The sequence below is a fragment of the Alligator mississippiensis genome, chromosome 6 (genome assembly GCF_030867095.1).
Source record: "Alligator mississippiensis isolate rAllMis1 chromosome 6, rAllMis1, whole genome shotgun sequence".
Classification (NCBI taxonomy): domain Eukaryota; kingdom Metazoa; phylum Chordata; order Crocodylia; family Alligatoridae; genus Alligator; species Alligator mississippiensis.
This window is the reverse complement of record NC_081829.1, coordinates 81,579,433-81,607,095: the sequence shown is the minus strand read 5'-3', so window position 1 is coordinate 81,607,095 and position 27,663 is coordinate 81,579,433. Positions and strand designations below refer to the sequence as shown.

The window sequence follows — 27,663 nt, the reverse complement described above, 5'->3', positions numbered from 1 at the left end:
GGAGTGCCACAAATGAGTTCTACATCCTCCCCTAGTGCCACTGATCTTTCCCCTGCCTGATTAGCTGTGTTTTTTGTGTCCTGTCCTGTCTGCTGCTCTGCTGCCAGTGCCCATCCTATTCTGTCATGTGCCACACAGACTGCTGGTGCCTCTTGTGGAATGTGTGCAATGCATGTTACAGGTTGACTATCCCTGCCTCAAGCCATGAGTATCTGGGTCCTGTGAGTAGGTCAGTTTTTAGTAAGAGTGGCAGAGATTCTCTAAATAAGTATATCAGAATCTGGCCCTCAATCTATAAATGTATCATCCCTATTTTTCCTTTTTTTGATCCATAAGTTAGAATTTTTTTAAAGAAGGAATAAATAAGGAGGAATACTCTGCACTGGTCTAGATCTGCAGGGAGTGAACCAGGAAAGCCAAGGCTGTGACAGAACTCCAATTAGCTACAAGTATCAAGGACAATAAAAAGTCCTTTTTTAGATATGTGGGGAGCCGGAGGAAAAGGAAGGGCAACATTGGACTCCTGCTAAACCAGATGGGACAACTGACAGCTGATGCCCAGGAAAAAGCCAACTTGCTAAATGGGTATTTTCATCGGTTTTTCACCAGTCCCATGGGACACCCCTGTCCATTACGGGACAGGGAGGCCCGAGTGAGGGAGATTCCTTACCTCCCATCAATGCTGACCTCGTGAAGGAACACCTTGAGAGGCTGGACACCTTCAAGTCAGCCGGCCCGGACAGTTTACACCCCAGGGTACTCAAGGATCTGTCTAGCATCATAGCTCTGCCCCTGGCATGGATCTTTGAGAACTCCTGGGGCTGTGGTATAGTGCCTGATGATTGGAAGAAGGCCAATGTGGTACCGATCTTCAAGAAAGGGAGGAAAGTGGATCCGGCAAACTACAGGCCCATCAGCCTGATCTCTATCCTGGGGAAGGTCTTAGAAAAGATTATCAAAGAGGCTATTCTTAACAGACTGGCTGATGGCAACATCCTGAGGGATAACCAGCATGGGTTTGTTGTGGGTAGGTCTTGCTTGACCAATCTTATTTCCTTCTACCACCAGGTGACCTATCACCTGGACAAAGGAGAAGAGATTGATGTCGTATATCTTGACTTTAAAAAAGCCTTTGATCTGGTATCCCATGATCACCTCTTAGTAAAACTGGCTAACTGCGGCCTTGGCCACACCACGATTTGCTGGCTGGGGAATTGGCTCTGTGGTAGGACCCGGAGGGTGGTGGTTGATGGAAGTCAATCATCATGGTGCCCTGTGACCAGTGGGGTCCCCCAAGGCTCTGTCCTTGGGCCTATACTATTTAACATCTTCATCAATGATGTGGACATTGGTATGAGAAGTGGACTGGCCAAGTTCGCTGACAACACCAAACTCTGGGGTAAAGCATCCACACCTGAGGACAGGAGGGTGATCCAGGCTGACCTTGACAGGCTCAGGAAATGGGCGGATGAGAACCTGATCATGTTTAACACTGAAAAATGCAAGGTTCTCCACCTTGGGAAGAAAAACCTGCAGCATCCTTATAGGCTCGGCAGTGCTACGCTGGCTAGCACTACGGACGAAAGGGATTTGGGGGTCATGATTGACCACAAGATGAACATGAGCCTTCAATGTGATGCTGTGGCTAGTAAAGCAAGCAAAAGCTGGCTTGCATCCACAGATGCTTCTCAAGCAAATCCCAGGACATCATTCTTCCATTGTACTCTGCCTTGGTGAGGCTGCAGCTGGAGTACTGTGTCCAGTTTTGGGCTCCACAATTCAAAAAGGATGTGCAGAAGCTTGAGAGGGTGTAGAGGAGAGCCATGCGCATGATCAGAGGTCAGGAAAGCAGACCTTATGAAGAGAGGCTGAGAGCCATGGGACTCTTCAGCCTGGAAAAGTGGTGATCTGGTGGCCACCTATAAGTTTATCAGGGGTGCTTACCAGGATGCAGGGGAAAGTCTGTTCACCAGAGCGCCCCAAGGGATGACAAGGTCGAACGGTCACAAACTCCTCCATGACCGTTTCAGACTGGACATAAGGAAGAACTTTACTGTCTGAGTCCCCAAGGTTTAGAATAGACTGCCGCCAGAGGCAGTTCAAGCACCTACTCTGAACACCTTCAAGAGACATTTGTATGTTTATCTTGCTGGGATCCTATGACCCCAGCTGACTTCCTGCCCCTGGGACACGGGGCTGGACTTGATGATCTTCCAAGATCCCTTCCAGCCCTAATGTTTATGAAATCTATAATAATCCATAGCAAGGAAATCCTAATAGTTTAAGTAATAGTATTTGACTGCTTGGCTTAAAATATTATGCAGAAAGGAGACTTGTTCTGTTATATTTTAGGTTATTCATGAGTATCATACTGTCTCTAGAGAGGTTAAAGTAAACTGCAAAATTGACTGTAGCAAAAGATTACAAGGGTGAGTAACTCAGGACTCCAGCTGACAGTTAAAAAAAAATCTTTAAGGAAAATGCTGATCTGATATTTCCTAGCACTACTCTCACTGGAAAATTATAGTGTCTCATGGATATGTATCTCTATCTTTTTCCTTCCTTTCATAATCTGAGGTGCGGAAATGGAGTAAAATCAGTAATTCTAAGTAAAGCAACTTTCAGCAAAAGAGTTTTATGACATTCTTATATGGAATAGGTATGTGTAGTTCTACTGCGATAGAGTTTCTGATTGGGAATTAAAATAAGCCCTAGTTCAGGTTTCTATGGTGGTGATAGCCCATACAGAACACACAAATCATAAATTAAACCACACAATGGGTGCATCTACATGTGTACTTTATTGCGCGTTAAAGCATCATGTAAAACATACTATTGTGCTAATGTGCAGTGAAATAGGCTACTGTGCATTGTGTCATGTAAAAAGTGTGCATTTGTGCTTCTGTGTGTTAGGGCAGCCTAATATGCATTACCTAGTACCTCAGGGCACTTTTACATGTGCTCTGGGGGGGGGTAGGCGGATGGTGCTTTAATTAGAGGGGCTCCAAGAGCCTCTCTAATTAAAGCACGGCAGTATATAATTTATCAGCATCCTTGTGCTTCAAAAAGGCAGCAGAGGCGCTTGAACTGAGCATGAGCTACCAGTGTGATGCTGTAGCTGGCAGAGCTAACCATACACTGGCATGTATCAACTGATGCATCTCAAGCAAGACTAATGAGGTCATCCTCCCACTCTACTCAGCATTGGTGAGGCCACAGCAGGAGTACTGAGTCCAGTTCTGGGTGCCACACTTGAAGAAGGATGTGGAGAAGCTTGAAAGAGTCCAAAGGAGGGCCACATGTATGATTAGAGGTCTGAAGAACAGGCCATATGAGGAGAGGCTGAAGGACATGGGACTGTTCAGCTTGAAGAAGAGAAGACTTAGGGGGGACTTAGTGGCAGCCTATAAGTAAATAAGAGGCAAACATCAGGGGCTGGGAGAGCATCTGTTAACCAAGGCACCCCAGGGGAAGATGAGGAATACTGGACGTAAACTGCCAAATGATTGCTTCAGATTGGACATAAGGAAAAACTCCACGGTTCGTGTGTCCAGAGTCTGGAACAAACTCCTCCCAGAGGTAGCATAGTCACCTACCCTGGAGATCTTCAAAAGATGACTGGACACACACCTTGCTGCGGTCATCTGACTCCAGCAGTCTTTTCTTTCCTGCCTAAGAGCAGGGGGGCGGAACCGGATGATCTCATGAGGTCCCTTCCAGTTCCTAACTTCTATGAATCCATGAAATTAAAACTTGTTTGATGAGCTCTAGTTCAAGCGCCCCTGCTGCCATTTTGAAGCGCAGGGATGCTGATATGTGAGATGCAGGAGGCTGCTGGAGCATGGTAATTACCACGCTCCAGCAGACTTGGTTAATTGAGTCTGCTTCAATGTGCTGTAATTACAGCATTTCAGAACAGCCTCTGTGCTTATTGGCAGGCACCCTCACATTGGAGGTACTGAATGTAATGTGCATTAGGAAAAGTACATTAATGCACGTGTAGAGGCTGCCCAATTGTAGTTTGCCTTACCTGTGTGTTTTGAACAAAGCAACTATAGTAAAAGCTCTGTTATCCGGCATCCCCTGGATAACAAAATATGCCAGATAATTGAGCGGCCTCGGCTGCTGCTTCTCCCGCCCCTTCCACCCCTCCCGCTGCATTGCCACCCCACTTGCTGCATTGCTGCCCCTCCCGTGGTCCCTGCAGGCCCTGTGGGACAGGGAGGTGGGCCCCGCACAGCCCCATGCAGCCTATTATGCCCCCAGGCCATGGGGGCTCAGCAGTGCAGGTTGCTTTCTCCCGGGGCGTGGGGGCTCAGAGAAACCGGAAGTGCCACGGTGGGTGCTTCCAGTTTCACTTTTCCTTACAAACCAGCATGCCGGCTTGTAAGGTGCCGATTACCAGAGAGTTAACTGTAATAGTATCTATCGCTTGTTTCCATTGACATTTTGCCTTTGATAGAATAGACAGAAGGTCCATGTGGCACATGCTGGAAATATTTGGTTCCCTTATAAAATTATCTATATTTTCCAAAGTCTTTATCAAGATACCAAATGTTCTGGAATCTCCAAGTAGGAATAACTGACTATTTTGATGTTCTCACTGGAGTTAGACAAAGGTGTGTCCTTCCCCCTTGTTTGGTGTCACCATTGATTGCTACACAACAGACCTCTGGTATAGAAACCAGAATGCTATGGGTAGACTTTGCTGCTGCTGTCTGTCTTCTGAATACACTGACAAAGTACAACGGAAGACTAATAGCCTAGTTAGAACTGGTAAACAATTGGGTCTTAGAATCAGGAGGTCTAAAATATTAAAGTTATTAAAATAAATATCTTTCCACTGTTAAAAGACAAAGCAGTTTTCTCCATTGTGCTTGGTTTCCATTGAGAATGCTGGCATTATTGGGTGTAATACATCAGGTCCAACTTACTAGCTGACTGAAATTGTAATCACTTTTGTCTTCCTAAGCAAGCAAGTTTTTTCCTACTGGATTTGTTGGTATATTAAAAATTATATCAGCTGAGACTAGAGTGAACTGCCTGTTGCTGAACACTTGAAAACTGACCATTTAAGCACTTAAAAGCAAGCTGTTGGATGCTGAGCTCTTTCTAACTGATCTGGCTCTGTATCTTCTTTAATTTGCATAGCTTTCCAAATGTCAACACAGAGGAAATTCACTTTTATATATTCACTTTGATATATTTACATTGGGATAAAGTTTTAATCTGTTGTTTTTCATATCTCCATTGTAAATACAATTTTTTATTCTACACAACTAATATATATATATATATATATATATATATATTAGTAAAAAAAGAAATAGTATAATGTTAGCTATTAAAAGAGGCCCAAAATAATTTGTTATTTTTTATGTACTGATTTTAGGGGAGAGAGAGAGAGAATATCAGAGAAGTGATAAGCATTTAACACATCAATATATGTAAAACATTTTACAAATCCTGCCTCTAGGTGCATTCCTCATTCAATATATATTACTCAAAAGATGTGATATTAAGCAAAGACCATATTACTGTGCAACACTGTTTCTTAGGTTAAGAGTTCTTTCGTATGTCAGCAAATCCATCAGGTGAAATTGTAGTATCACCAGTTGTCACAATGACACATAAATAAAGCCAACTAAGATTTGGGGTAGGACTGGAGAAATATTACTTATAATTTTTTTGTCTAAAAGAACCAAATTGCTTTCATTAGGTGCTAGTGGTAGTTTCACAGTACCAGTGTGCAACTTTATATTGGATAACTAGGACCAACAACCAATACTTTGTTTTACTTAATAAACAAAGAAATAAGGATTTAATTGATGAGGATTTAAAATAGGGTATAACTCATGAAGGATGGTAGGGTATAAAAATGACTGATGGGTTAAACTTAAGCTCCTTGATATACTGCATTTTGTATATCTGTGTGTCAAACTGAGGTAAAGAGCCTTTTGATGTTAAGTATTTCTATTACATTATGCCTTATTTGTGCCAAATATTAAATTAGAGACAGGCCATGGATGCCTTTAAATCTGGATCGTTCTTTAAAGGAGTGAGGAGATAATTTATTTTTCAAAATGTCAAACTTTTTCTGGGCTCTGTTCCAGCTTTGTAAGATGTAATGAATAGTTGAATAATATATGCAGGTATGTTTGACACAGCTGAGGTTGGGGAGATAGGAGACATTCCAGTTTTAGTCAAGGTATGATGGTTTTTTGTTTATGATGCTGTCTGCCGATAGGTGAGATACACAGTAATTATGCATATTGTGAAAACACCACCAGCATTTTCATCCTGCTATTAGTTTTTTTGGCTAGTAATGCATCTAATCACTGTCTATATTTCTTTTTATTCCATATCAATTTTTTAATCAGGTGATTTTGATATATACTGTTTTTCCAGCGTAATTTAATGGGTACCATATTGTTCTCACATGACCTGGGATCTGAGTTTTCTTTTTGCCACAGAAAATGGTGGTAAAACATGGATTTTCTCCTTTAAATGAGAAAAACATGGGAAACAGTGGGTTTCCCCTTACAGGCTGGCAGAATTTCTGCCTGGAAGGGGGCTAGAGGTGCCGGGAGGAGGACGATCAGGCAGGCAGCAGGCACCATGTGCATGTGTGCATGTATTCATGCACATGGCCACCAGGCAGCCTGGAGAGCAGCTCCCACAGGCAGAGTTCAAATTACGGGGAAGCTCGGGGGGGTGGGGGAGGAGAGGGACGCTGACCCCCTCCCATAAGAGACGAGAGCCCTCCTGTAAGATTTGAAAATCATAACTTGGGAGGGGGGGTCTCTGATTTTATTAGGGCATCATGAGAGGCAGCCAAATTTTTTTGCAAACCCTCCCCCCAGGAGTCAAAGGGTAAGTCGAGCCCTGCCTGCAGGTAAGTTGTGGGAGGGGTTGAGGCCCCCATAGTGAGGAAGGGAGGGAGGGAGTTGGGCAGGGCTGAGGCTAGGGCTGCTGCCCAGCCTGGGTGATGCTTGGGGCTCAGGGCCAGAACATGGCCACAGGGCCCAGGCAGGGAGTGGGAAGGAGCTGCAGTTGGCTCATTGTGGTGGGGCTGGCTTCCTGCTGCTGCATGCAGTCCTGGAGAGTGATGTATTTTGGGGGTTTTAATCAGAGAATTTGCTATTTTTATCAGATATTTTGTGATTTTTAAACAGAGAAAACCAGGATCCCTGCACATGACACACACAATCATGAGACTGTGTAAGAAACAAATTACATTATTTTAAAAATTGTTTAGCAAGGTTAACTGACATGGAATATAAATAGGATTATTCTAATAAAAAGATGAAGATATACATTTATTCTCTCGATGCATATGTATAATTCTTGCATAGTTAACCTAATTCTGTTAAATTTATTTCAAAAAAGAAAAAAAATCCCCACATCTTTGTTCTGTTATGGTATAGTGTATATGACTCTTAGAAAATGCTAGTTTTCTGGTGCTGGTTTCATACTTGTAAGAATATCTCACAATGCTTAAAATATAAATGAAAATCGATCTTAATTTTGGGCTGGTTTCATAAAGGTGTATTGCTAAAATCTTGAGTCAATATTTCATATGAAAAATATTTATATATAAACCAGTCTTTTACTAGTTGACACATTGACCAAATAATAAATGATTCACTGCCTCTGTAAACTCTTAAGTCACCTTGTACTGTTTATAAAGAGCTCAAAAAATATGTCTTATTAGAACCAGCACTGCAGTTTCCAACAAAAGAAATGTAAGACTTTTTTTTTTTGTTGAGTGAAAAGTACTTTGCTGAGAAGCTGCAACAAACCACTGAAATGGACTCTGGCTAACCTTTTCCCTTTAAAAAGTGCAGTCAAGAAATTTAAATGTGAAAAGTAAAATGTCACTAGTCCAGTGATTCTCAACTAGCATGATGCAGCACCATGGGGTGCCTTGAGATCCTTTCCAGGGTGCCATAGGATGCCACACAATGTTCGTACTGTTAGGTGTGCAAACATAATTCACAAGATAAACCCAGAGATTTCAAATAGGAATTCATAGTGTTGGAAACAGTTAGACCTGTTGTTCAGACATTGCTCTATTATTTTTTTTGTAATGAAAAACCGTGAAAACCAAGAATTGGAATTTTTTTATAGGGGGAAAAAGCTATTTTTTTTCTTATTCAAAAGTGTGTTTCAAGCATGTATCTGATATGGCCTTTATTGCTTATACATAGTTTTGCTGGCTCTTTAGATGGCATGATAAAGTGAACTTGTATACTAGTAATTAGGTTTGAAAAACATTAGTTTTAATATAATATTGAGTTTTAAGAAAACCATAGCTGTTGATGTTGTGAAGTAAAGAAGGTGACAGTCTTTTTGCAATGTTAGTACGTCTGACATACACTGAAGTCCAGGGCTCTCAGTTTCTTAGTTTCTGATGTTACCTCAGGTTCCCAGAGATAATCCCTGCAGGGTCCAGGGTCTGGGGCAAAGCAGCCTATATAGGGCCTCCCTCCCCATCCCATGGCACACTTATGCCAGGGAGTGAAAGCCTCGGCACACTGGACGTGGCGGGATGGGTGGCGGCCAGAACTTCTGGCCAAAACAGGCAAAGAGCCATCCAACCCGTTGCGAGGGTGGGTGGGCTAAACTTCAAACACAGCAGCTGTAGCCTCTCCACCCGGCTCTGTGGGGCCCCTCAAAGCTCAGGGCCTGGGGTGGTTGCCGCGATTCACACCCTCCTAGGAACAGCCCTGCAGGTTCCTGAGTGTTTTGTTTGGTTATCCATTACAGTTCCTGTACCACACTTCTTTTTGGAGTTTGTTTTGCATTTAAACCTTCACTTGATACCACCTAATTAGTGACAGCAGTAAGAGAAAATGAGAACTAAGTATGCACACTATATCACAATTGTAGAATTGTAGATGCTATGGAAAGAGCTTGTGAAAATGTCAAGTTTAGTGCTATAATGGTTTGTATTAGAAGAGCAGAAAGAAACTTGAAAGTACTCTAGTTACCAAGCCATCTCACAAAGAAGACCAAAGTTAGAGCCCAGTTTCTCTCTCCCTGTTTCTGGGGAAGAAGAGAATGCGCAAAGCCACGAATACTGTGTGCCCCTGGAGGCTGGGGGGCCACAGCAAGCTCCTGCAGGCAGTGGTGGTGCTACTGGTGGTGGGAGCATGGCAGTGGCAAGTGGGGAGCTCCCACAGGCAACCACAGCGCTGTTGACGGTGGGTTGGGGGGTAGCGAGTGCCGACTTGTGCTCAGCGACCACCCACGGATGCCACTGGCAGTGTCGGCAATGGCCAGCGACAATCGTGGACCACCCACAGATGCCGCTAGGTGTGTTGGCGGTGAGGGGGAGGTGGTGAGCAGCAACTACCCACCAGCAGCGCCTTTTTGCAGGGAGTGCATGGCCACGCTCAGGGGGTGCACATGCACCCACGTGCACACCCTACTCATCGCCCATGCACATAGCTTTGCAGCGATTGCAGAACCCAGGAAGAAATAGCCCTGTCTAATCAAGAGAAAGTTGTTGTGACACTGCCCATGAATGAGAAGTGATGGAAAAAAAACCAGAGGAGGAATGAAGTGGCAGAGGTGAATAGTGGTAGTTATATAAAAATAATTGTGATTGTTCAGCGGACTGGTAGTTCTGTGCTAAACTTCACCTGCAAGAATCAGCTTGGCTGGAATTATATCTCTGCACAAAAACTGGCTGACATGTAAAATTTCCTTTCTCATGGGCTCACATTTACAGCTTTCTACAATGGTTTTGTGAATTAAAATGTTATCAGTAGGCAAGGTTTTTGTTTTTATTTCCTCAATTGCTTCAGCAGTACTGATTTATTAATGGTGAATATAAACAGTTTCCCTATTTTATGGATGAAGGGCAATACTATGCCATAATAAAGAATGTATTTTCCATCATAGAGCAGTATAAAATTTAAAATTAATATTAAGAGAAATGAATGTCAAGTTCATCATTTTATAGCCTTTATTATGAATCTATTAATAGGTAGGGTATTAAAAAATATTCCAAGAAAATTTCCTGAAGTTGTTGAATTCATTGCCCTTTGGCAAATAGGAGTCTGAGGCCCTTGCTTTGTCATCTGTATCTTTTGGGGGAAATCTAGTAGCCTTGTATCCCATCCTGTGTGATTAGAGGATCTGGACCTGGTTTTCAAGGAGCCGTGTGGTCTTAGATTTAGCTTGGGGGGCAAAGGCAAGTTTGACACCACTGGTCTAAGGAAATGTATATCATGTATCTCAATGTACAATATCTCCTTCATTAATAGTCTTGTATCTCATTTTGGTGTACATTACACACTGGTGTTTACATTTGTGTACTGTCGTATATCTCAATACTATAAGAGGAAAAACAGCTACTTTTTATTCAATACATTCTCAAGGTTTGAAAGAGCACGTTTGGTTTTTTAAGCAGTGGCTTGTTTGTACACCTGGAAGTACATAAGAGTTTACAACGTGCCTTGCTCATTTTGAAATATGAAATAGGGCCAGTATATACTGTTGGACTATATAAATGAAGGGATTTGGAATTGGAAAAAAAACCAAATTGTACTGAAGGGAACTTTTACTAATTGTTTGAAATGAGCAAAGCCGTGAAATCTTAATCTAATTCACTGATCATTATTATTTCTTTATCCCTCAATTTTTTTTGTTTTTGTTTTATGGCTTTGGACAACTTCACTATTGATAAACAGCAACCCATAGACTTCCATTTAGTTTTCAACAAATTTTAGGAATCTTAGAAAAGTTCTTGCTTGAGTTTCTTTCCATATAGATGCATACACTGGTTCCTAAACACAACCAGTACTCAAACTCTATATCGCTCCAAACCCATTGCTCTGTCTCAGGTTTATATTTATAAAGTGACACACAATTATTGTGCAAGGTTATTGCCCATCAAATAGTGAGCTAAAATGTGATTACATTAGTAAGATAAAGGGATGCAAAACATCAGTGGTTGTCCTGTTAATTTATGTATGTTGTTAGGCAATAATTCCTGATCTCTCTAGGTATGTGACCCCACTTTTGTTGTGAACTCAACTCTCCCAATATAGGTTTTCTATAGAATTGCAACCACTAGTTTGGGAGTCAGTGTTCTTGGGCAAACCCTATATCTATCAAAATAGATTTGAATGGTGCAATATCTAAAACTGATCTAGAACAGTAGGGTCCAATCTTTTTTGCCTGACAAGCCAGATGGGCAATGCACAGTCTGTTCACAGGCTAGATCCAGCTGGTGGCCCTGATTTAGTACACAGGGCGGTGGGGCCCTATCTGGCTGCACAGATGGGGTGGGGGGTAGCTTAGCCCTAATTCAGGCACACAAGGGGAAGGGGGCCTGGCCTAGCCTTGATCTTACTGTGAGGGCTGATGGGGTGTAGAAATTTGGCAGTGGGGGAGGGTGGCTATTCCCTGCTGCCAGATGTCCTGTCCATGGGGGAGCCTCATGGGTAAGGTGCAATGGCTTTATGGGCTTGGTTGGGCCCATGGACCAGAGGTTGAGCACCCCAATCTAGAATAATTAATCAATGAATACCCCAAATAAAGGATATTTCTACAATGTAGCATGTAGAAGAATGGAAATAATATTTTGATATGTGATTTGCTTCTAGAAGGATATGCTGTCCTAAAACCAGATCCTCCAGTTGTAGGTGAGATCACACATCACAGCATTCAATTATCTTGGGATTTAGAAAACAAAACGGAAAGAAAAGGACCTCAAGAGCAATGGTTAAAGTATTCAATTGAAGAAGAAGACCCAAAAGTACATACCTATGGTACCATTTATAGGTAGGTTCAGTGTTAAATAAGTTTTATCTTTTTTAGTTTAAGGTTTTAAATATTTGGAAGATGGAAATTTCTGAAATACTAAATATTTATGATGACAACAATGTTGTTTTTGTTAAAGAGCAGACTGCTTGCGTTCATTTATTAAAATATAATGTTTGCTTGCGTTCATTTATTAAAATATGTTTATTTCAAAATTTTGATTTACTAGGAAGTTTTATCTATATCAGGTAAGAGTCTATTTCTACCCTGTTTCAAACAGCTTTAGTCATGCCAGGGCATTACTGAAGCAATCTGATTAACATATATGTAAAATGTTAACTCTAATTCACATCATTGGGTCAGAATCCATGACCACCTTGTGTTCTGTATGGTGGTCAGTACGCGAAGCATGTCAGGAGGCAGTGAGTGAAATCCTGGCCTCATTGAAGTCAGCAGTAAAACTTCTGTGCTAAGTACAGACAGTTAAAAAGTCTGAAGCTGAATCAATTCAGTCTTTGCAGGTTAGTCTAAACTGCAGAGATTGAATTGATAAGCAAGTGAATAAACATTGATTTTTGATTCTGGAAATGCCCCATATGCCTGCAGTGGCCTGGGTCAGAAGCTGGGGGTGCTAGAGCACACCTCCCTGCTCACTGGAGCTGACCGCTTAAGCCAAGGCTAGCCTGCCCACCCTGCAAGGGGTGTTTTGCTGGGGAGATGCAAAGCATCCAGGGGATGCTAGGGGAGTGTGAGTTAATCTTTAGGGGATCTGGAGCAGAACTTCAATAAACTGATTTAACCTAAATCAGTTAAATCTGATACTACATCCATTCAGGTTGATCTTAAACTGGTTTCTGCCATTTTGGAAATGGTTTATGTGCACTGAACTTCTGGACAGAAGTTACACATAAACTGTTTTAAGTGATTGGAAACTAGTTTAAACCTGTAATAGAAGAGAAGTTCAGTGTACATAAACTGCTTTGAAAATGACCAAATTGGTTTAAGATAAACGTGAATGTAGTATCAGACTTAACTGATTCAGGTCAAACCAGTTTATGGAACTTCTGTCACAGATCCCTTCCTGGTTCAAGTTAACTCTCAGTCCCTCAGCATCCCAGGATGCTTTGCAGCCCTGGGCTGTGCTGTCTACTCCAATGGAGCAGGGACTGCCCCATCCCTCTGCTCCACAGCCTACTTCCTGCCTGCATCCATCAGCCCATAGGGAGGGGATGGGGGGCAAGGGAACGGACCCCCAGGCCCCCCTAGCATAGGTCTACACAGCACACAGGAGGAGGGAAAGCCCCCATGGTAGGGTTTTTTGGTCCCTCTGCAGCCCTCCCCCAACCCAGGGCAGCCCAGGGAGTTGGGGGAATATTCCACCTCCCCCTCCTCTGCACAGCTGCTTGCCTAAGCCACTGCCACAGGAGGGAGGGTGGAAGGAGTTCCCAAGCCCCAGGGGTATGGGCACCGGGGAGACCCGCCTCATGGGGCTTCCTCCACCCTGGCCTGGGGTCCCCTAGCCAGTGCAACCCTGGGGAGCCGAAGGGAATTCCCCCCACTCCCCCTTCCCAGTTGCTGATTGCTTTAGCCACTGCCATGGGAGGGAGGCAGAAGGAGTCCTCCAGGCCGGGTGCCTGCCCATGCAGTCTGGCATGGGGGTACTGGGGATCCCCTGCCTTGGGGGGCTTCCCTTGACCTCAGCTCAGGCTCCCCCAGCCCAGGACAGCCCCAGGGAGCTGAAGGGAATTCTTGCCCTCCCCAAGCCCACAGCTGCTTGCCTCAGACACTGCAAGTCTCAGGACCAGCCTGAGGCAGCCTCAGGGAGTGGATAGAAGTTCTTCTGCTCCTTCGCAGCTGAGGCAAAACCAGCTGTGGAGGAGTGGGAGAATTTCCTTCCACTCCCTGAGGCTGCCCCAGGCTATCCCTGAGACTCACAATGGCTGAGGCAAGCAGCTGTGGGGCTCGGGAGGGCAAGAATTCCCTTCAGCTCCCCAGGGCTGGGATGGGGAAAGCCCAGTACCCCAATACTGGGCTACATGGACAGGCATCCAGCCCAGAGGACTTGTTTTTCCTCTTTCCTGTGGCAATGCCTGAAGCAATCAGCAGCTGGGAATAGAGAGAAGGGGAATTCCCTTTGGCTCCCCTGGGTTGGGGAACCCAGGCTGGGGGAGGCTCCCCCAAGGGGTCCAGCACCTGGACAGGGGGCTCCTTAAACCCCTGTGGGGGGACAGCAGGGGGCTGGGAGCATGCATTGGGGAGCCAATTGGGGATGGCCCACTTGGTTGGGCTCACAGTGACCAGCAGGCTGGGAGACGTGCTCTAGCACCTACTGGCCTGGGTCAGTGCAGGCCTCCCCCTGCCCTTCCCAATCAAAAACAATATTAGTTCAGTTGTTTATTGGTTCAGTCTATGCAGTTTAGAAGAAGCTTGTCCTTCTCTGACTGATAACTGGGATAAAAAGAATAAGTTAGACACGTGGCCTACCAAGTAAGCTTCTGGCCAACAGCTCTATAAAGTGGTAGAGTCAGATGAAGTAAGATTGCCATTCTCCACAAAAATATACAGTATTTAAGAGGAACTGCCTGGATATGAGATTATCTATTTTCTTTCCATGAGTTGTAGCAAAATATGGAAGTGGAAGAGCTTTATTTCCTGCTCTTACAGAATGGATATTATTAAGTCACTCTATTTCACTTCTACTTTTGGGATCAATGTGAAGCATGATTAGTTAGCGTAGTGCAGCTCATGCAGGCATATGGGACGAAATAATGAGAGTGATTAGGGATATTAAGTGGCTTAAATTATCTGTTCCATCTCATCACATTTTCTCTCTATTTTTTCCTCTCATGTTGGTGTCTATGGAGCTGTATCTTTATTTGTAAATGGAACAAATAGTTTTTAAAGCAGTTCATGGATGGACAAGAATTTAGTATGCTTCACATTACACTTTGCCTTCCCCTGGGGTCCCACGAAATGAGACTACTTATTTCTTAACCCAAGCATTTTGCATTGATTGCAATTTGCAGCACAAGCTGCTCACTGCCCAGACCTACTATGTTTTCTGCTCTTGCACACAGTGTCCTTGGAACGTAACTCAGTGTAAGAGCTGTCACTAGGTGGCAGAATTAGACTGTATTAATGTGGACTTTTTATGCTTTGCCAAACCAGTCTCTTGATTATTACTAAACTTGACATTTTAAGACATTTTTAATTTTAAAATAATTTCTAATAAGGAAGGAGGCTTTTTTGTCTTGGAATTCAGCAGGCATTTCATGGTAGGTTTTGTAGAGTTTTGGTAAATGTTTTGATTGATCTTTTGAATTTGTTTGTGGTATTAAAGGAAGATAGGAAGATTATTAAAAACCTGTTCTTCCCTCCAATTAAGTCATTCCAACTGCTGAATGTACTTAAATTATAAATGACAACATACCTGTAGATATGTAGTATTTTTCACTTTCAAAGATCAGCACAATTGCATAATTCAGTTTAAATACAGTCATAGCAACTGCATGCACAGATTTGCTAGCTGTGTGAGCAGAATGCTTTTATATATCTACTTTACTGTTTCCTTTTGAAAATATCTAATTTACATACAGAGCTTATGTTAATTACACTTATACATCAGGCCTGTGAAACACAAAATGGTTTCCCAGTAAAATTATACTGCCATTCTAGTGTAAAAGTGGCTTCTATCACATTAGTTTAAAGCCTTTTCTAAGTGGCATAGGCTAAACTGAAAAAAATCCACAGCTATATTAGAATAAGAGCAGCTATGGAGGGGGTCATAAATGCTGGTGTATTGGTTTAAATTCACAATTTAGCTTACACTCAAAACTTTCCTATGTAGACGGGGCCTTTGAGCCTACATCTTGCAGGTGAATCTGTGTGGGAGTAGAGCTGCACAACTGAGCAGGCATTTTGCTTTGAGCAGTTAGGCAGCTGTATTTTTGAAAGATAGGTTCCCAGAACATTATGCTTGCAACACTTACAATGTGCATATGTTTGCCAAATTTGAAAAATACTATTTGAATTAATACAATTTTTTTTTTAGAGGATATGCTAGACAGTTTGTTGTAGATGGTCTTCAACCAAGAACAGCGTACAGATTTCGATTGAAGGTCACTACCCCTGAAGGCCAAAATGCTTATAGTCCTGCTGTCTCTGTATCAACTACTAGTAAGTACAGAATTTGAATGTATTATAAAATGACAAGGTGTAAAAACACACAGAAAAATTGAAATAATTTGTTATGATGTTGTTAGGAATGCTCAGAAACAAACATGTATTTTGTAAATAGATTTTAGCATGAGCATGCACATGTGTACATTTGGTTACGTTATTCCAATTTGTTATGTTTATGCTCTTAAAACCATGCATTATGCATTTTGTTGTACCTATGGACTGTATGATTATTTAATAGTCTCTAAAGTGGTAGTTTAAAAAATATTTCACTATTTCAGTTTCACTGTTTTGTTTTCCTAATGCAAGTGTTAGCATTAGAAGAATAAAAATTGCTGTACTATTTAATATTTTAACTCAAAATAAGGCTTACTAAAACTGAAAGAATCAGAAAGAAAAGAGTTCTTTACAGGGAGAATTGTTTATCAAGTTGGGAGGGAAGAAGGATATAAGTGCTGCTGTTTGCACTGCCAGAAAGGATACCTTTCCTAGCAGCATAGTGAGATTGGGTCACATGGAAGAGGTATGGTCTCAGTGGAACTAGGGAGGTCCTTAGGAGCTGGTGAGAAGATTTTCAGAGGTGAAGGCATATTTGGAATTTTTCAGGAAAGGAACAACAGGAGGAGTGGAAAAGAGAGAGAGCATGCTACAAAGATATGTTATTTTTGTTTTGTGGGTTTAGCAAAAATACATACAGATGAATGTGTTTATCACAGATGCTTTCAACACACGAGACACGTCTTCCAGTTTTACAAGTGATAGAGCAGAGAGCCATTCCTTGTGAACAGCAGCATGCCCAGTTATACATTTTTCATGTTGTCTGGCATTTTCTATTTAAGCAATTTATTTAGAATAACTGAGTCTGGAGGCAGTGGATTGTGGCTGATTTGGCTCCAGCATGGAGGGAAACCCACCTGAGGAGCTGCTAATTTGCCCAAGGAGAGCCTTACCCACTCTACCAGAACCAGAGCAACCCTACCATATCCTGCAGACATTTCCCCCACTCTGGCATTATGTAAATACCAGTAGATGGTGTTGATGGTTGAAGTATGTTCTTAAGTATATCTGAGGTATTCACTGCCCCAGGAATATTCCTAGAGAAAGGAGAATAAAAGAATCAGCTAATTGTAGCAGATCCCTACATCTGAGCCCTCTGAGTCTGGGAGTTTAGAGAATGAACTTCAAGTTTTTCAGCAAATTGGTTGGATTACATGATTTTATACATTAGGATTATTGGTATGCAAAATATAAACAACATGCTTAAGGTTCTTCATAGATTTTTTAAATCTAAAGGGCCCACTGTAATTATCTAGTCTGACTTCCTGTGTAATACAGACCAAAGGATTTCATTGAATTAATTCGTAGTTCAAGTCTAATAGGTGTGGTTGAACATATTAAAAAAATCTAGATTTTTAAAGATTTCCAGTTGTGGAGAATCTACCACAGTGCTTGGTAAATTGTTTCAGTTGTTAGCTACCCTCTCTCTTAAATTTTTTTAATTATTCTGAATTTGTCTAGCTTCAACTTCAAGGCATTGCAACTTGTTATACCTTTTATGTTAGATTGGTAAGCCCTGTACTATAACATTTCTGTTCCCCTTGTTAGGTAATTTGTAGGCTGTGATCAAACTCTCACATCACATTGTATCAATAAGTAGAAATCTTCAAATAATGTAATCTTTATATGGTACATTTACTGCAGTTTTGTGGCGTGTCTGTGGACCAATATTGTCTAATCTGAGGTCCTCTGATAAATGCAGAGGCTACGGTCAGACATTCAAAAAGCCTGAGCCTGAATTGATTCAATATTTGCAGGTTAGTCTAACTTGGTTAGGCTGAACAAGCTTATAACTGTGCAGACATTCCTTCTGGACTGAAGAAATGCAGGGATGTGCCTGCAGTGGCTCAGAAGCCAGGGAGCTTCCTTCCAGTGGTTCTAGAAACTGGGGGGTGGTAGAGCAGCCCTACTTTCCTTTCCATAGTGCTGAACTGAGGGGGGGTGCATGGGCAGACTCCAGAAGCGGCACTCTGATTAGGGAGGGCTTCCTGCCCCCACTCGCTGCTCCTGACCAGCGATGGAGCCAGCAGGGAGTTACACAAACAGTTGATAGCATTTATCAGCCCATCAAAACAAAACAAAAACCTCTCTCATTAGTTCAAGCTCTTAAACAGCTTTTTCCAAGGAAGGAATGGAGGGACATTACCAGCTACCTGTTGATTAGCTCCAAAAAGCCCTAAGCAGACACTGTCCTGTCTACTTTTGTCCTGTCTGCCTTACACAGACACCTCTCAGCATTAGCTAGCATACCACATGCTGGTTATTGTCCGTGTTGTGGGAGAGGGGAGGGAGGAAGCCCTGCTTGAGCAGGGAGTGGTAATGCGGGGGTAGGGGAAAGCCAGACAGACTGCAGCCAGGGAACAGAGGGGAGGGGCCAGCCCTGCTCTGGAGCAGAGAGCCCCACCCAGGACTGCTGGGGGACTCTGGTTTAAGTTAAATGAGTAAGGAGTCAGGGACAGACATTGCATGAACCGGTTTGATCCAAATCAGTTAAGTCTGATTCTGCATTCAACCAGGTTTATCTCAAACCACTTTCAGCCATTTAAAACTAGTTTATATGCACTGAACATCTGTTCTGTTAGAGGTTTAAACCAATTTCTGGTCACTTAACCCAGTTTATGTGTAATGTCTGTCCCTAGCCATGATTATACTTTTGGACCCTTCATTCTTCCTAGTGGTATGGCAGTTTTTATAGTAATTTTTTTACTATGTAGCAAAGCAAATATAGTTTAAACCTGAATAATTTGTCATACAAACTGTTTGCTGTTAAAATGTACTGTTGTGTTTATAGGAAGTATTTTCATAAACTCATAGTCTCTATATGTATGTACAATAACACAAAATAGGTTTCTAATTTGCATTCAGTTGGAAAGAGGTTTAATAAATCAGAAGAGCAACTACTCTGTTCCAAAAATAGGTGTTCTGCCTCTCTTATCTAGGTAAAGTACAAGAGAATCCTGCTTAAATGAGGCATGCAATTTTAATCAATTGGGCCCTAAAAAAAGAAAGACAAACAGCTGCTGCTTGTTAATTGGTGAATGTCTTCACCAATGAGCTCATCATTTATTCACTGCTCTCAATGGAGCTTTAAATTCTATAAATAAAGGTGTTATTGCCACTTTATGGCATGATTGCCTGCACATCTGCAACTGAACCACTTTTACAATACATGAAGGGTTTATTTAAAAAAGACAAATGCATGACCTTCACCTGGGCAGATTCATTTTACTCATCTAATCATTATGTTTATTGTGATTGGTCAGAACGCTCATGAAAATGCAGGCAAGCATGCTTAAATTGCCCATCTGAAAAGCTAATCTAATGTTTGGTTTTTTTTAAAAAGAATCAATTTGGAAATATCCTAAAACAAAGTTCACATTATATTTCATTTTTTATTTCCCCCAGACCTGATGACCCTAACCCTTGACTCTCTGTGTAACCAGGTAGCTTTTTCAAGTAAATGGCATCTGCAGATCCAGGTCATGGTTGCTATGGGAACTACATGACCTGCTACACACAAATGTGTGACCTTCACAGAGGATATTTGCAAAGGCAGTGCCAAAGAAGAATCAAGAGTTTCGAAGATTATTTAAAAAAATGTAAACTGGAGTGTAAATAAGGAAAATAGCAATAATCAGTATATGTAGGCAACACACACAGGCCCTGCTTCTCCATCCAGTTATACTAATTTTTCAAGATTTCAAGTAATTTGGCTTTGTGTATTATTATTACCACTACTATTATTATTATAATATTTTTGTTTTGTTATTGTTTGTGAATGTTTTTTGCTAACATGTTATTTAATGGAAATCTAAATGGAAAAGTGGAATAAGTATTCTGTGCCCTCTTCCACATCACGTATGTAAATGTAGACTGAATAACTGTGATGGTCTATACTGTTAATAAATGTTAGCTTGAGTTTTGGGGGCTTGAAATTAAGGAAACAGATATCTGTCAATGTGTCACACCATTTTTTTAAAAGCACTGCCTCATTTAGCTTTGTTCCATAGCAAATCATCATCAGTAATGTTCTTCCAACACTTTCTTTTCTATCTTCAACAGTTAGGCCTGGAAGATGGGGAAATCTGGAGATTTTTTTTTTTATTTTTTTTTTACAGATTTGAATGTTTGAGAAATATGCAGTACCTTATTTGTATAAAGCTTTGTTCATACCAAATTCATCAGTTTACTCCCAAGCCATCAAATCTATCGATTCTTCTCTTCCATCCCATCCAGAAATTTACTTTAGCTTGTCTCAGCCATCTCCCACATCCCATCCCGTCCTCTGAATATTTCCTAGACCTTCCTTCTCTCTCATTTTCCTTTCCTCTCACTTTGAATTTAGCTCTCTCTATCTCTTTTCTGGCTTCTCTCTTTTCAACTTTTCAAATATTCTATTTGGCACATCCCTAGGTTATTACCTAAGGCTCTCCTTCCTCTCTGGAGTATTGTTTTGCTGCTAAGGTAGCAATATTAGGGCATGACAGTACTGGAGGAACTCAAGGGAATGCTCTCCTCCATGTGGATTATGTGCTAGAAAGGCAGAGTAAACTAAGTGAGGGAAGTCCTTCCTTTCTTCCAATTTTTGCCCAGCAACTACAGAACTTCTTTGGACTGCTAAGCAAAAACTGATTAGTCTGTCTGGAGTGGGAGGAAATTAATAGAGAATATATCCCATAAATTATTTCAGGCACACTTACTCAACCTCCCAGGAGACTGCCTGAAAAACAAGAGATTCATATAGCCAGTCAGGAACCCAAGAAAGGAGTTGGGAAACTGAGAGACATAGGCAAAGATCTTAGTAAGGGTCATTGTGGGATGATTGTGACGGTGGGGTGAGGGGGGAGTATTCTCTACATAACTAGGGGGGTGTGAGACTCAGCATCCCCAGGACTTTTATGGTTCTTCCTTGCTCTCAACTTAGATTTGTGGTTAGGTGTCACAATCTAGCTGTAATGGGAATCATTTTCCAAAGAAGATTAGTGAAACTAGAAATTACATTAATTGAAACTTATCCACCAAAATGCTGCATTATGTCTTTTCTCTTTTTCTTTCTTCATTTTCTCTCCTCTTTTTCTAAAGCATATTGTGTTCCCCTTTCTGTGACACTTTTTCTTCCTTGTAAACTATTTTAGTAGCTACAGCAATATTGCTTTCCTGTTGTTTGTGTTTTCTCCATTATTCTCCTTATATGTTTTCCCCTTCTTGCCCCTACTTTTGTTCTTCCTGCTTTCTCTTGCTACTCTCACTTGTGGCCTCCATTCTTTTTTTTTTTCTTCTTCCTGCTGGGGTGGCAGAGTTTTTAGCTTTGCTGGATGACTTTTTTGTGACTTTTCAGGGCTTGATTAGCTTCTTTGAAAAGTACTAGCTTTGGGATACCTTGCAAATATGGACTTCAGATGGCAGAAAGACTGCAAAATTCAGATTTAAAGTACTATGCTATTTTTTATTTTAATTAAAGCAGGTTCAAGTGCTTAGGCAAATAAATAAAGGAAAAATTGACAACTGTGAAGTGTCTATACCCTTTCAGGAGAGATTTGTTAAGTTATAAGCTCTGTAGGCAAGTTGGAACAGATGACAGCTGTATTATTTTCAAACTAAACCTCCATATTGTCCTTCTTTAAACACTTCCAGTTTCTTAATCTTGCTTTAAATGGCAGTGCTACAATTTAACATATAGTTTCCAAAAATGTAATTCGTGTCAGCTATTGAATGTACACATTGTATAAGATGTGCTGTATGAAGCCTTTTAAACTGAAATGTTTCTAATCATGACAGTTTGTTTTATAATATGGTTTGTCTAACATGGCATGCTAACATCAGGTGACAGAACAATAATCAGATTAAAATCTGCTTTCTGAAGTTTAGTGTTTGATTGCATGTAGCCTTTCCACAACACAGGCCTTTTATATGCCCCTTTTCATCATTACCCTTATTTCTTCAGAGTGGAACCAATTATAGCTAGATTTAGTTAATTTGCATGAGAGAGACCTGTGACACTTTGTGCTGGACCTAGGTTCTCAGATTTGTTTGCTATGGTCTCTATAAATAGGCGAGATACCACTCTGCATTCAGAAGGTTATTTTTTCATTAATTAATGCCTATCTCCATTATTAAAACTAACACTGAGATGGGCTAGGGATAAGAAATGCATTCTTTTCCATTTACCACAGGATATGATCTATTTTAGTAGTGGCCCAGAAAAATTGGGAATTTCATTTATGACACAAGAATCAGTGAGTTGGGCTCATTAGGACTCATTTTACAACTGTTTTTTGTTATGATAGCTGAAGTCTGGAACAGATGTTGATCCAGTTCTGAAGAGTGTTTGTTTGTGTCTCATTTTTATTTGTGACAAATGGGCTCTAGGAGGATATGTTAATGAGGTGAATAGGCTGATAATAGTCCAGACACTAATCAGACACAGCAGTTTTGCCCTTGAAGGCAGAACGGAGAGAGAACTGGGGAGCCAGAGCATTCTTCACCTATGACATTGCATTCAGTTGAGCCTTCTGTTACTCTGGTTGTGTCTTTTCTTTTTCATATATGTCTTCCATCTCTCAAAAATAAAGGAACAATACTGGGCACTGCAGTAATTGTGAGACTGGACCATATTGACTAAGCAGCAAGTCTCTAATATAATAGGATCTCCGACATTGCTTCGCCTCTAATATAGACTTCCACAAAGTGACTAAATTAACTCTAAAATAGAAACTTTTTTAAAGGCATGGTATTAAAAATGTAAACGTTAATAATGCCGGGGTTGTTGGTTGTGGCCATGTTGGTCTAAGGACATAGGTAAGGTTCTTTGGATAGATATGATATCTTTTATTAGACGAACTAAATTGCAAAGATTACAACCTGCCTGACATCTTACACACTAGGTAACCTGCCTCACGCTAAGCACTTGCATTCTTTCATGTTTCCCTCCCTCCCCCCAGCTCTTCCCATTGACTTCTAACCTTTCACTCATTTGCATTTTTCATAGACTTCTTGTTTATTTTAGCATCTTTTCTACTTTGGAGAATATATAATAGTAGAGTCTCTAAATGCCTGAAGAAGGGTGTTTGTGCCTGAAAGTCTGCAAAAGAACTTTTCCCCATCTATTTAGTTGGTCTAATAATATAGGGTGTTCATTATTAATATTTATATTGTGTAAAGGATGCTGAAAAATCATCTTTGAAATAAAACAGCTATGAAACTGAGCTAGTCAGTCTGTTCTTTAGTGTAATAAATGGAAAATATCAAAATGCCATACTGAAAAATGTGACAGCTAGTCATTTACCTGCAGCATTTTAATACTTGGCAACACCAGTAGAATGAGTCTGTGTCTAAATAAGACTGCAAGTACTTCCATGCTTTGTGTTTTTCAGGAGAGCCAATGAGCGGAGAGCAACTCCATCGAGCTGTCAGTATGAATGATGTAGAGGCAGTTCTCAACATTCTTCAGCGAGGGTGAGAACATATTCAGGTTAAAAACATATTCATGTTAAAAAATATGCAGTAAGTGTAATTTAGTGCTATATAGATTTGCATGATGCCATTGCACTTTGTTTCAAAAAGCAAGTTTTGTTGTCTTAAAAATTACAGTGTAAATTTTATGATACTAAAAAGTAACAAATTAATCTTTTTGTATCATTATACACATCAGTAGAGCACCCTCAGATGGAATATGCTGTTCATTTCTAGCCATTTTATTTCAAGGATATTGTATAAAATAGCACTTCAAGAAGATGGACAGGTTGCTTATCTGCATGAGTTCTGTTGTCCATTTGATATATCTGTCTATTGACTGATCGATTGATCTATCAATAGATATAATGTATACATTCCATGTCCCATACCCCTTCCTCAGAATTCTATTTTAAATTGTCCTTCATTGTCTATTCTCCCTCACAAACAAAGCATAGAGGGATCTTGCTTGTAGAACTGAATCCTGGAATGTTTGATATGTGGCAGGCAAAGATTGTTTCTCTCTTTCTTTTTTCTTAATATCTCAAGCATTCAGAACTTCATTTCTGATATGCACAAGATTAATATTAGGCTTAAGACTTGGAGGTTTTTCTCTAGTTCATTGTAAGTTGAATTAGTTGATGAAGGTATGGCCTTCTGTTTTAACCACACACTTGTATGTGGATAGGAACTTAAAACACAGGATTGGAATGGAGCTTCTATTGTAGGAAGCCTGTTTACAATTTTTTCAAGCTCTGTCTTAAAACTAGTTAGATTTTTTTGCACCCATTTATCTTAGAACCCCTTCTTTTCCAGATCTCCACCACTCTGATGGTTAAAAATTTTCTCATTACTGGCTGAAATTTATTCTTGGCCACTCTGTTTTTGTGCCAATATGGTCCTTAGCATAATTCATTGTTTGTCCACTGGTGTATTTAGAGAGTAATCATCCCTTCTACATTAGGTTTTTAGTTTCCTTTTAATTTCCCTGATCATCCCAGGGGCTTTTCTCTGAATTTGCACCATTTTTAATTCAGTGACGAAAATTTTATGTAACATCCCAGACAAAATTTTACTAGTGCCTATATTAATTCTTACTTCCATGTATCCGCTGGAAATACTTTGCCTGGTACATCCTAGGTCATACTTCCTTTCTTATGTAGATGGCTTATAGTCATCCTGAGATCAGCTAGTACATACAGGTCTTTCTTTTTTGAAGCAATGAGCCTCCCTGCTCGCAGCACAAATTCTTATAATTAATCCCTAAGTGTGTGGCCTTGCACCTTTGTGCAGATTAATTTCATCTAATTTTTATTCTCATTTTCAAAATAAACTAATTTTTTCTGTAGAATATTTTGATACTCTAGATAGGATGCCTCCCAACTTCATGTCATCAGCAACTTTTCCTTCTCTGAAGTTAGCTGTGAACATATTAAATAAAGTCAGTCCCAACAAATCTTATATACTCTTTTTCCAGCTGATAGTTCCCTATTCAACATAACCAATTGGTTCAGCTCCTTTAGTTAATTTCACAGCCATTTTACAATTCTTACACTAATCTTCATCTTCTCCATTCTTACTTTGCATCTTCTAAACTAATAATTTCTCATGTGGCAGTATTTTTTTCAGTATTTTTATTTAATTCCCTGAAATTTAGCTCTACCCAGGGTTGGGTTTTTTTGTCTAAAAAATAATTGATCAAAGATATATTAGGCTAATCTGTTACAGTCTGCTTCTGGTAAATCCATGTTGCACTTTGTTTCATTTTCCATATGTCTCCATGGCTTTTTAGAACAAATTTTGAAGGAAAGAATGAAAACCTTGCGTACTACTGTGGTCAGATGAACAGGTGTGTAGTTTCCCAAGTCACTTTCGCCCCATTCTTGGATATAGCTACTGTGGTTTCTGTTTTTCAGTCGCATAATGCCTTCCCCATTTCATAGACTAATTAAGAATCCTTTCTGCTGAACTTCTGATTTAGTGTGCCAGTTCCCTCAGTATTCTGGGATGGTTCCCCAACTTGAGCTCTTTGGGTTTTTTTAAATTCCATCCCAAATGTGCTGTTTTCTATCTCCACATGCTCATTCCCATTAGAACTCCTGCCTTTGCCTCAGCTGCATCATCTTTCTTGAGAACCAAGTAAAGTCTGCGTTTCATTCTTAAAACATACCTGAATTATTTCTACAGGTTTCCCTCGCTTTATGTTGTACGTGTATTTCCTGGAAAACAGCTCATAACTTGAACTCTCATAAAGGGAGCCCACTTCTCAACATAACAAATAGGGACTTGTTCCAAGGCCTCAACTCTACTGACCCCCCAGACCCACTTTTACAAGACAGTTTTGGTACTCACCAACAGCAGACAGTACACACAAGTGCAGGGCACTATCATAATGGGGATGGCAACTACAGAAACACGTGTCTCAGACAATGAGCGAGGAGAACAGATCCACACAGGAGACTATAATTTGATGTGCGTCACTCCCACAATGCACAGTACAAAGCAGCTGACTGCGGGCTTCCCCCACACTGATCGCATAAGAATGAATTTACCTTGCATATAACAAATTTTTGGTCTAAAAAGGGTCATTGCATAAGAGCAAATTCGAACATACAGAACCCACATAAAGCAAGGGAAACTTGTAATTGGTCTCATTTTTCCTGTGTAGTCACCTCTCCTGTTTTTTGTTTTTTCTGTTTCATACATGACTAAATAATCTTTTGCTATTTCTTTTAATTTCCCTTGCAGGCTATAACTTCATAATTTTGTTAGTTTTCTGTCTCTCTTCTAACCTCTAAGCTGCAGTAGTTTCCTTTGCTGATCAGTCTTTTTCCTTTGCTTATAAACTTTCTGCTTATTCCAAATACATAAAAAAACAGCATTTGGCTTCATGTAGCCAGGTCTGAAGCATATCCCTACAAGGTTCTCCCCCTGTTTGTGTGCAAATGCCTAATTGTTTTTTTCCTCTGTTCTTTTTATTTACATAAATCTCCAGCTCTTCCACATTTAAGCCCCTCAGCTTGCCTTTTGAAATAACATGCTTTTGCTACTAGCTTGGTTTTGTTTATCCTTGAATTTAATTCAAACTTAAATAACTCACAGTCACTGGATACAAGGTTTTCTATGGTAAACGCTTCAATAATGTTCTCTGCTTACCAAAATTAAGTTGCTAAAAATAATGTAACTTTTGTTGGCTTAGTGACTGTTTGGTGAAGAAAACAGTTGGCTGTCACATTCAGGAATATACGGGTCCTTCTGTTACTAATTAGACTTTGTTCTCTCATGAAGCAATTAGCCATATATGTCTCTAACTGTAGTAGAGATCTCTGTCCATAACCAAGTCTGAACCTGTACAACTGCAGAAGGCCTCTAAAATTAGTGAATGTATTCTTCCCAAAAGTGACAGTGAACCAGATTTGCTTGTTTTATCTATGCTATCATTTCTTTACTATCTATGCATCATTAACACTAGTTGCCAATTTCTCTTCCCCCTGCTCCCCAACACCCTCCCCTCTCAAAAAGAAATTTGGGGGCTTTTTTTAGTTTTGCAGCCCATGGGGCTAGTATGATTAAGGCACAAAAGTTCCTGTAGCCAATAGCACATGGTGGAATAACGTGGTTTATATTATATATGTCTGTCTTTGATCTAGCCCAAATGATCCATGTACAGCTTGGCAAACTGTGGGTCGCCTTTGCCATGGATCTGGAGTGGGGGTCAAATTCACACTTCTGAAATTGTAGCAGGATACTTAACTGTGCTATCACCATACCACTTTGCCATCCTATCACTTTACCCTTATTTCCATCTTTCCTAAACAAGCTCATTTTGTTTAATATTTATAGTTCTGTCATGATTCCTGTTCTACCATGGTTCTGGTATCTCTATAATAGCAAGTTTCATATGCTGCACCAGTAGTTCTAGTTGCTCTGTTCTATTGCTCAGATTCCTAGTGTTGGTGTTCAAACATTTTTGGGTTGATTCTTGTTGACTGTGACCAGTTTTGAAGCTGGGCTAGTCCCTTCATTAATTGTATTGCTTACCTGCTACTGCTCCCATTAGCATTAGTACTTTGAATGAATGTCCATATACATAGTTTCTTTGTCCTTTTATATCCTTGTTTATCTGTCTTTTCTCTTGTGTATTAAAACCAGGCACAGGGATTTTACTACTTTCTCTCAAATCCTCCACCCCTCCCCCAC

General features: G+C 40.6%; 1 protein-coding gene across 2 annotated transcripts in view; it reads left to right on the top strand.

Moving 5' to 3' along the window:
* The window catches only part of FANK1 (fibronectin type III and ankyrin repeat domains 1), a 69,327-nt gene that overhangs the window by 20,551 nt on the left and 21,113 nt on the right, over window positions 1–27,663 (top strand). For both annotated transcript variants that reach the window (XM_019482856.2, XM_014611375.3), the window contains exons 2-4: window positions 11,619–11,796; window positions 15,827–15,951; window positions 23,385–23,466. In XM_019482856.2, the coding sequence (XP_019338401.1) occupies window positions 11,619–11,796; window positions 15,827–15,951; window positions 23,385–23,466 (385 nt within the window). The remainder of the gene's footprint in view (window positions 1–11,618; window positions 11,797–15,826; window positions 15,952–23,384; window positions 23,467–27,663) is intronic.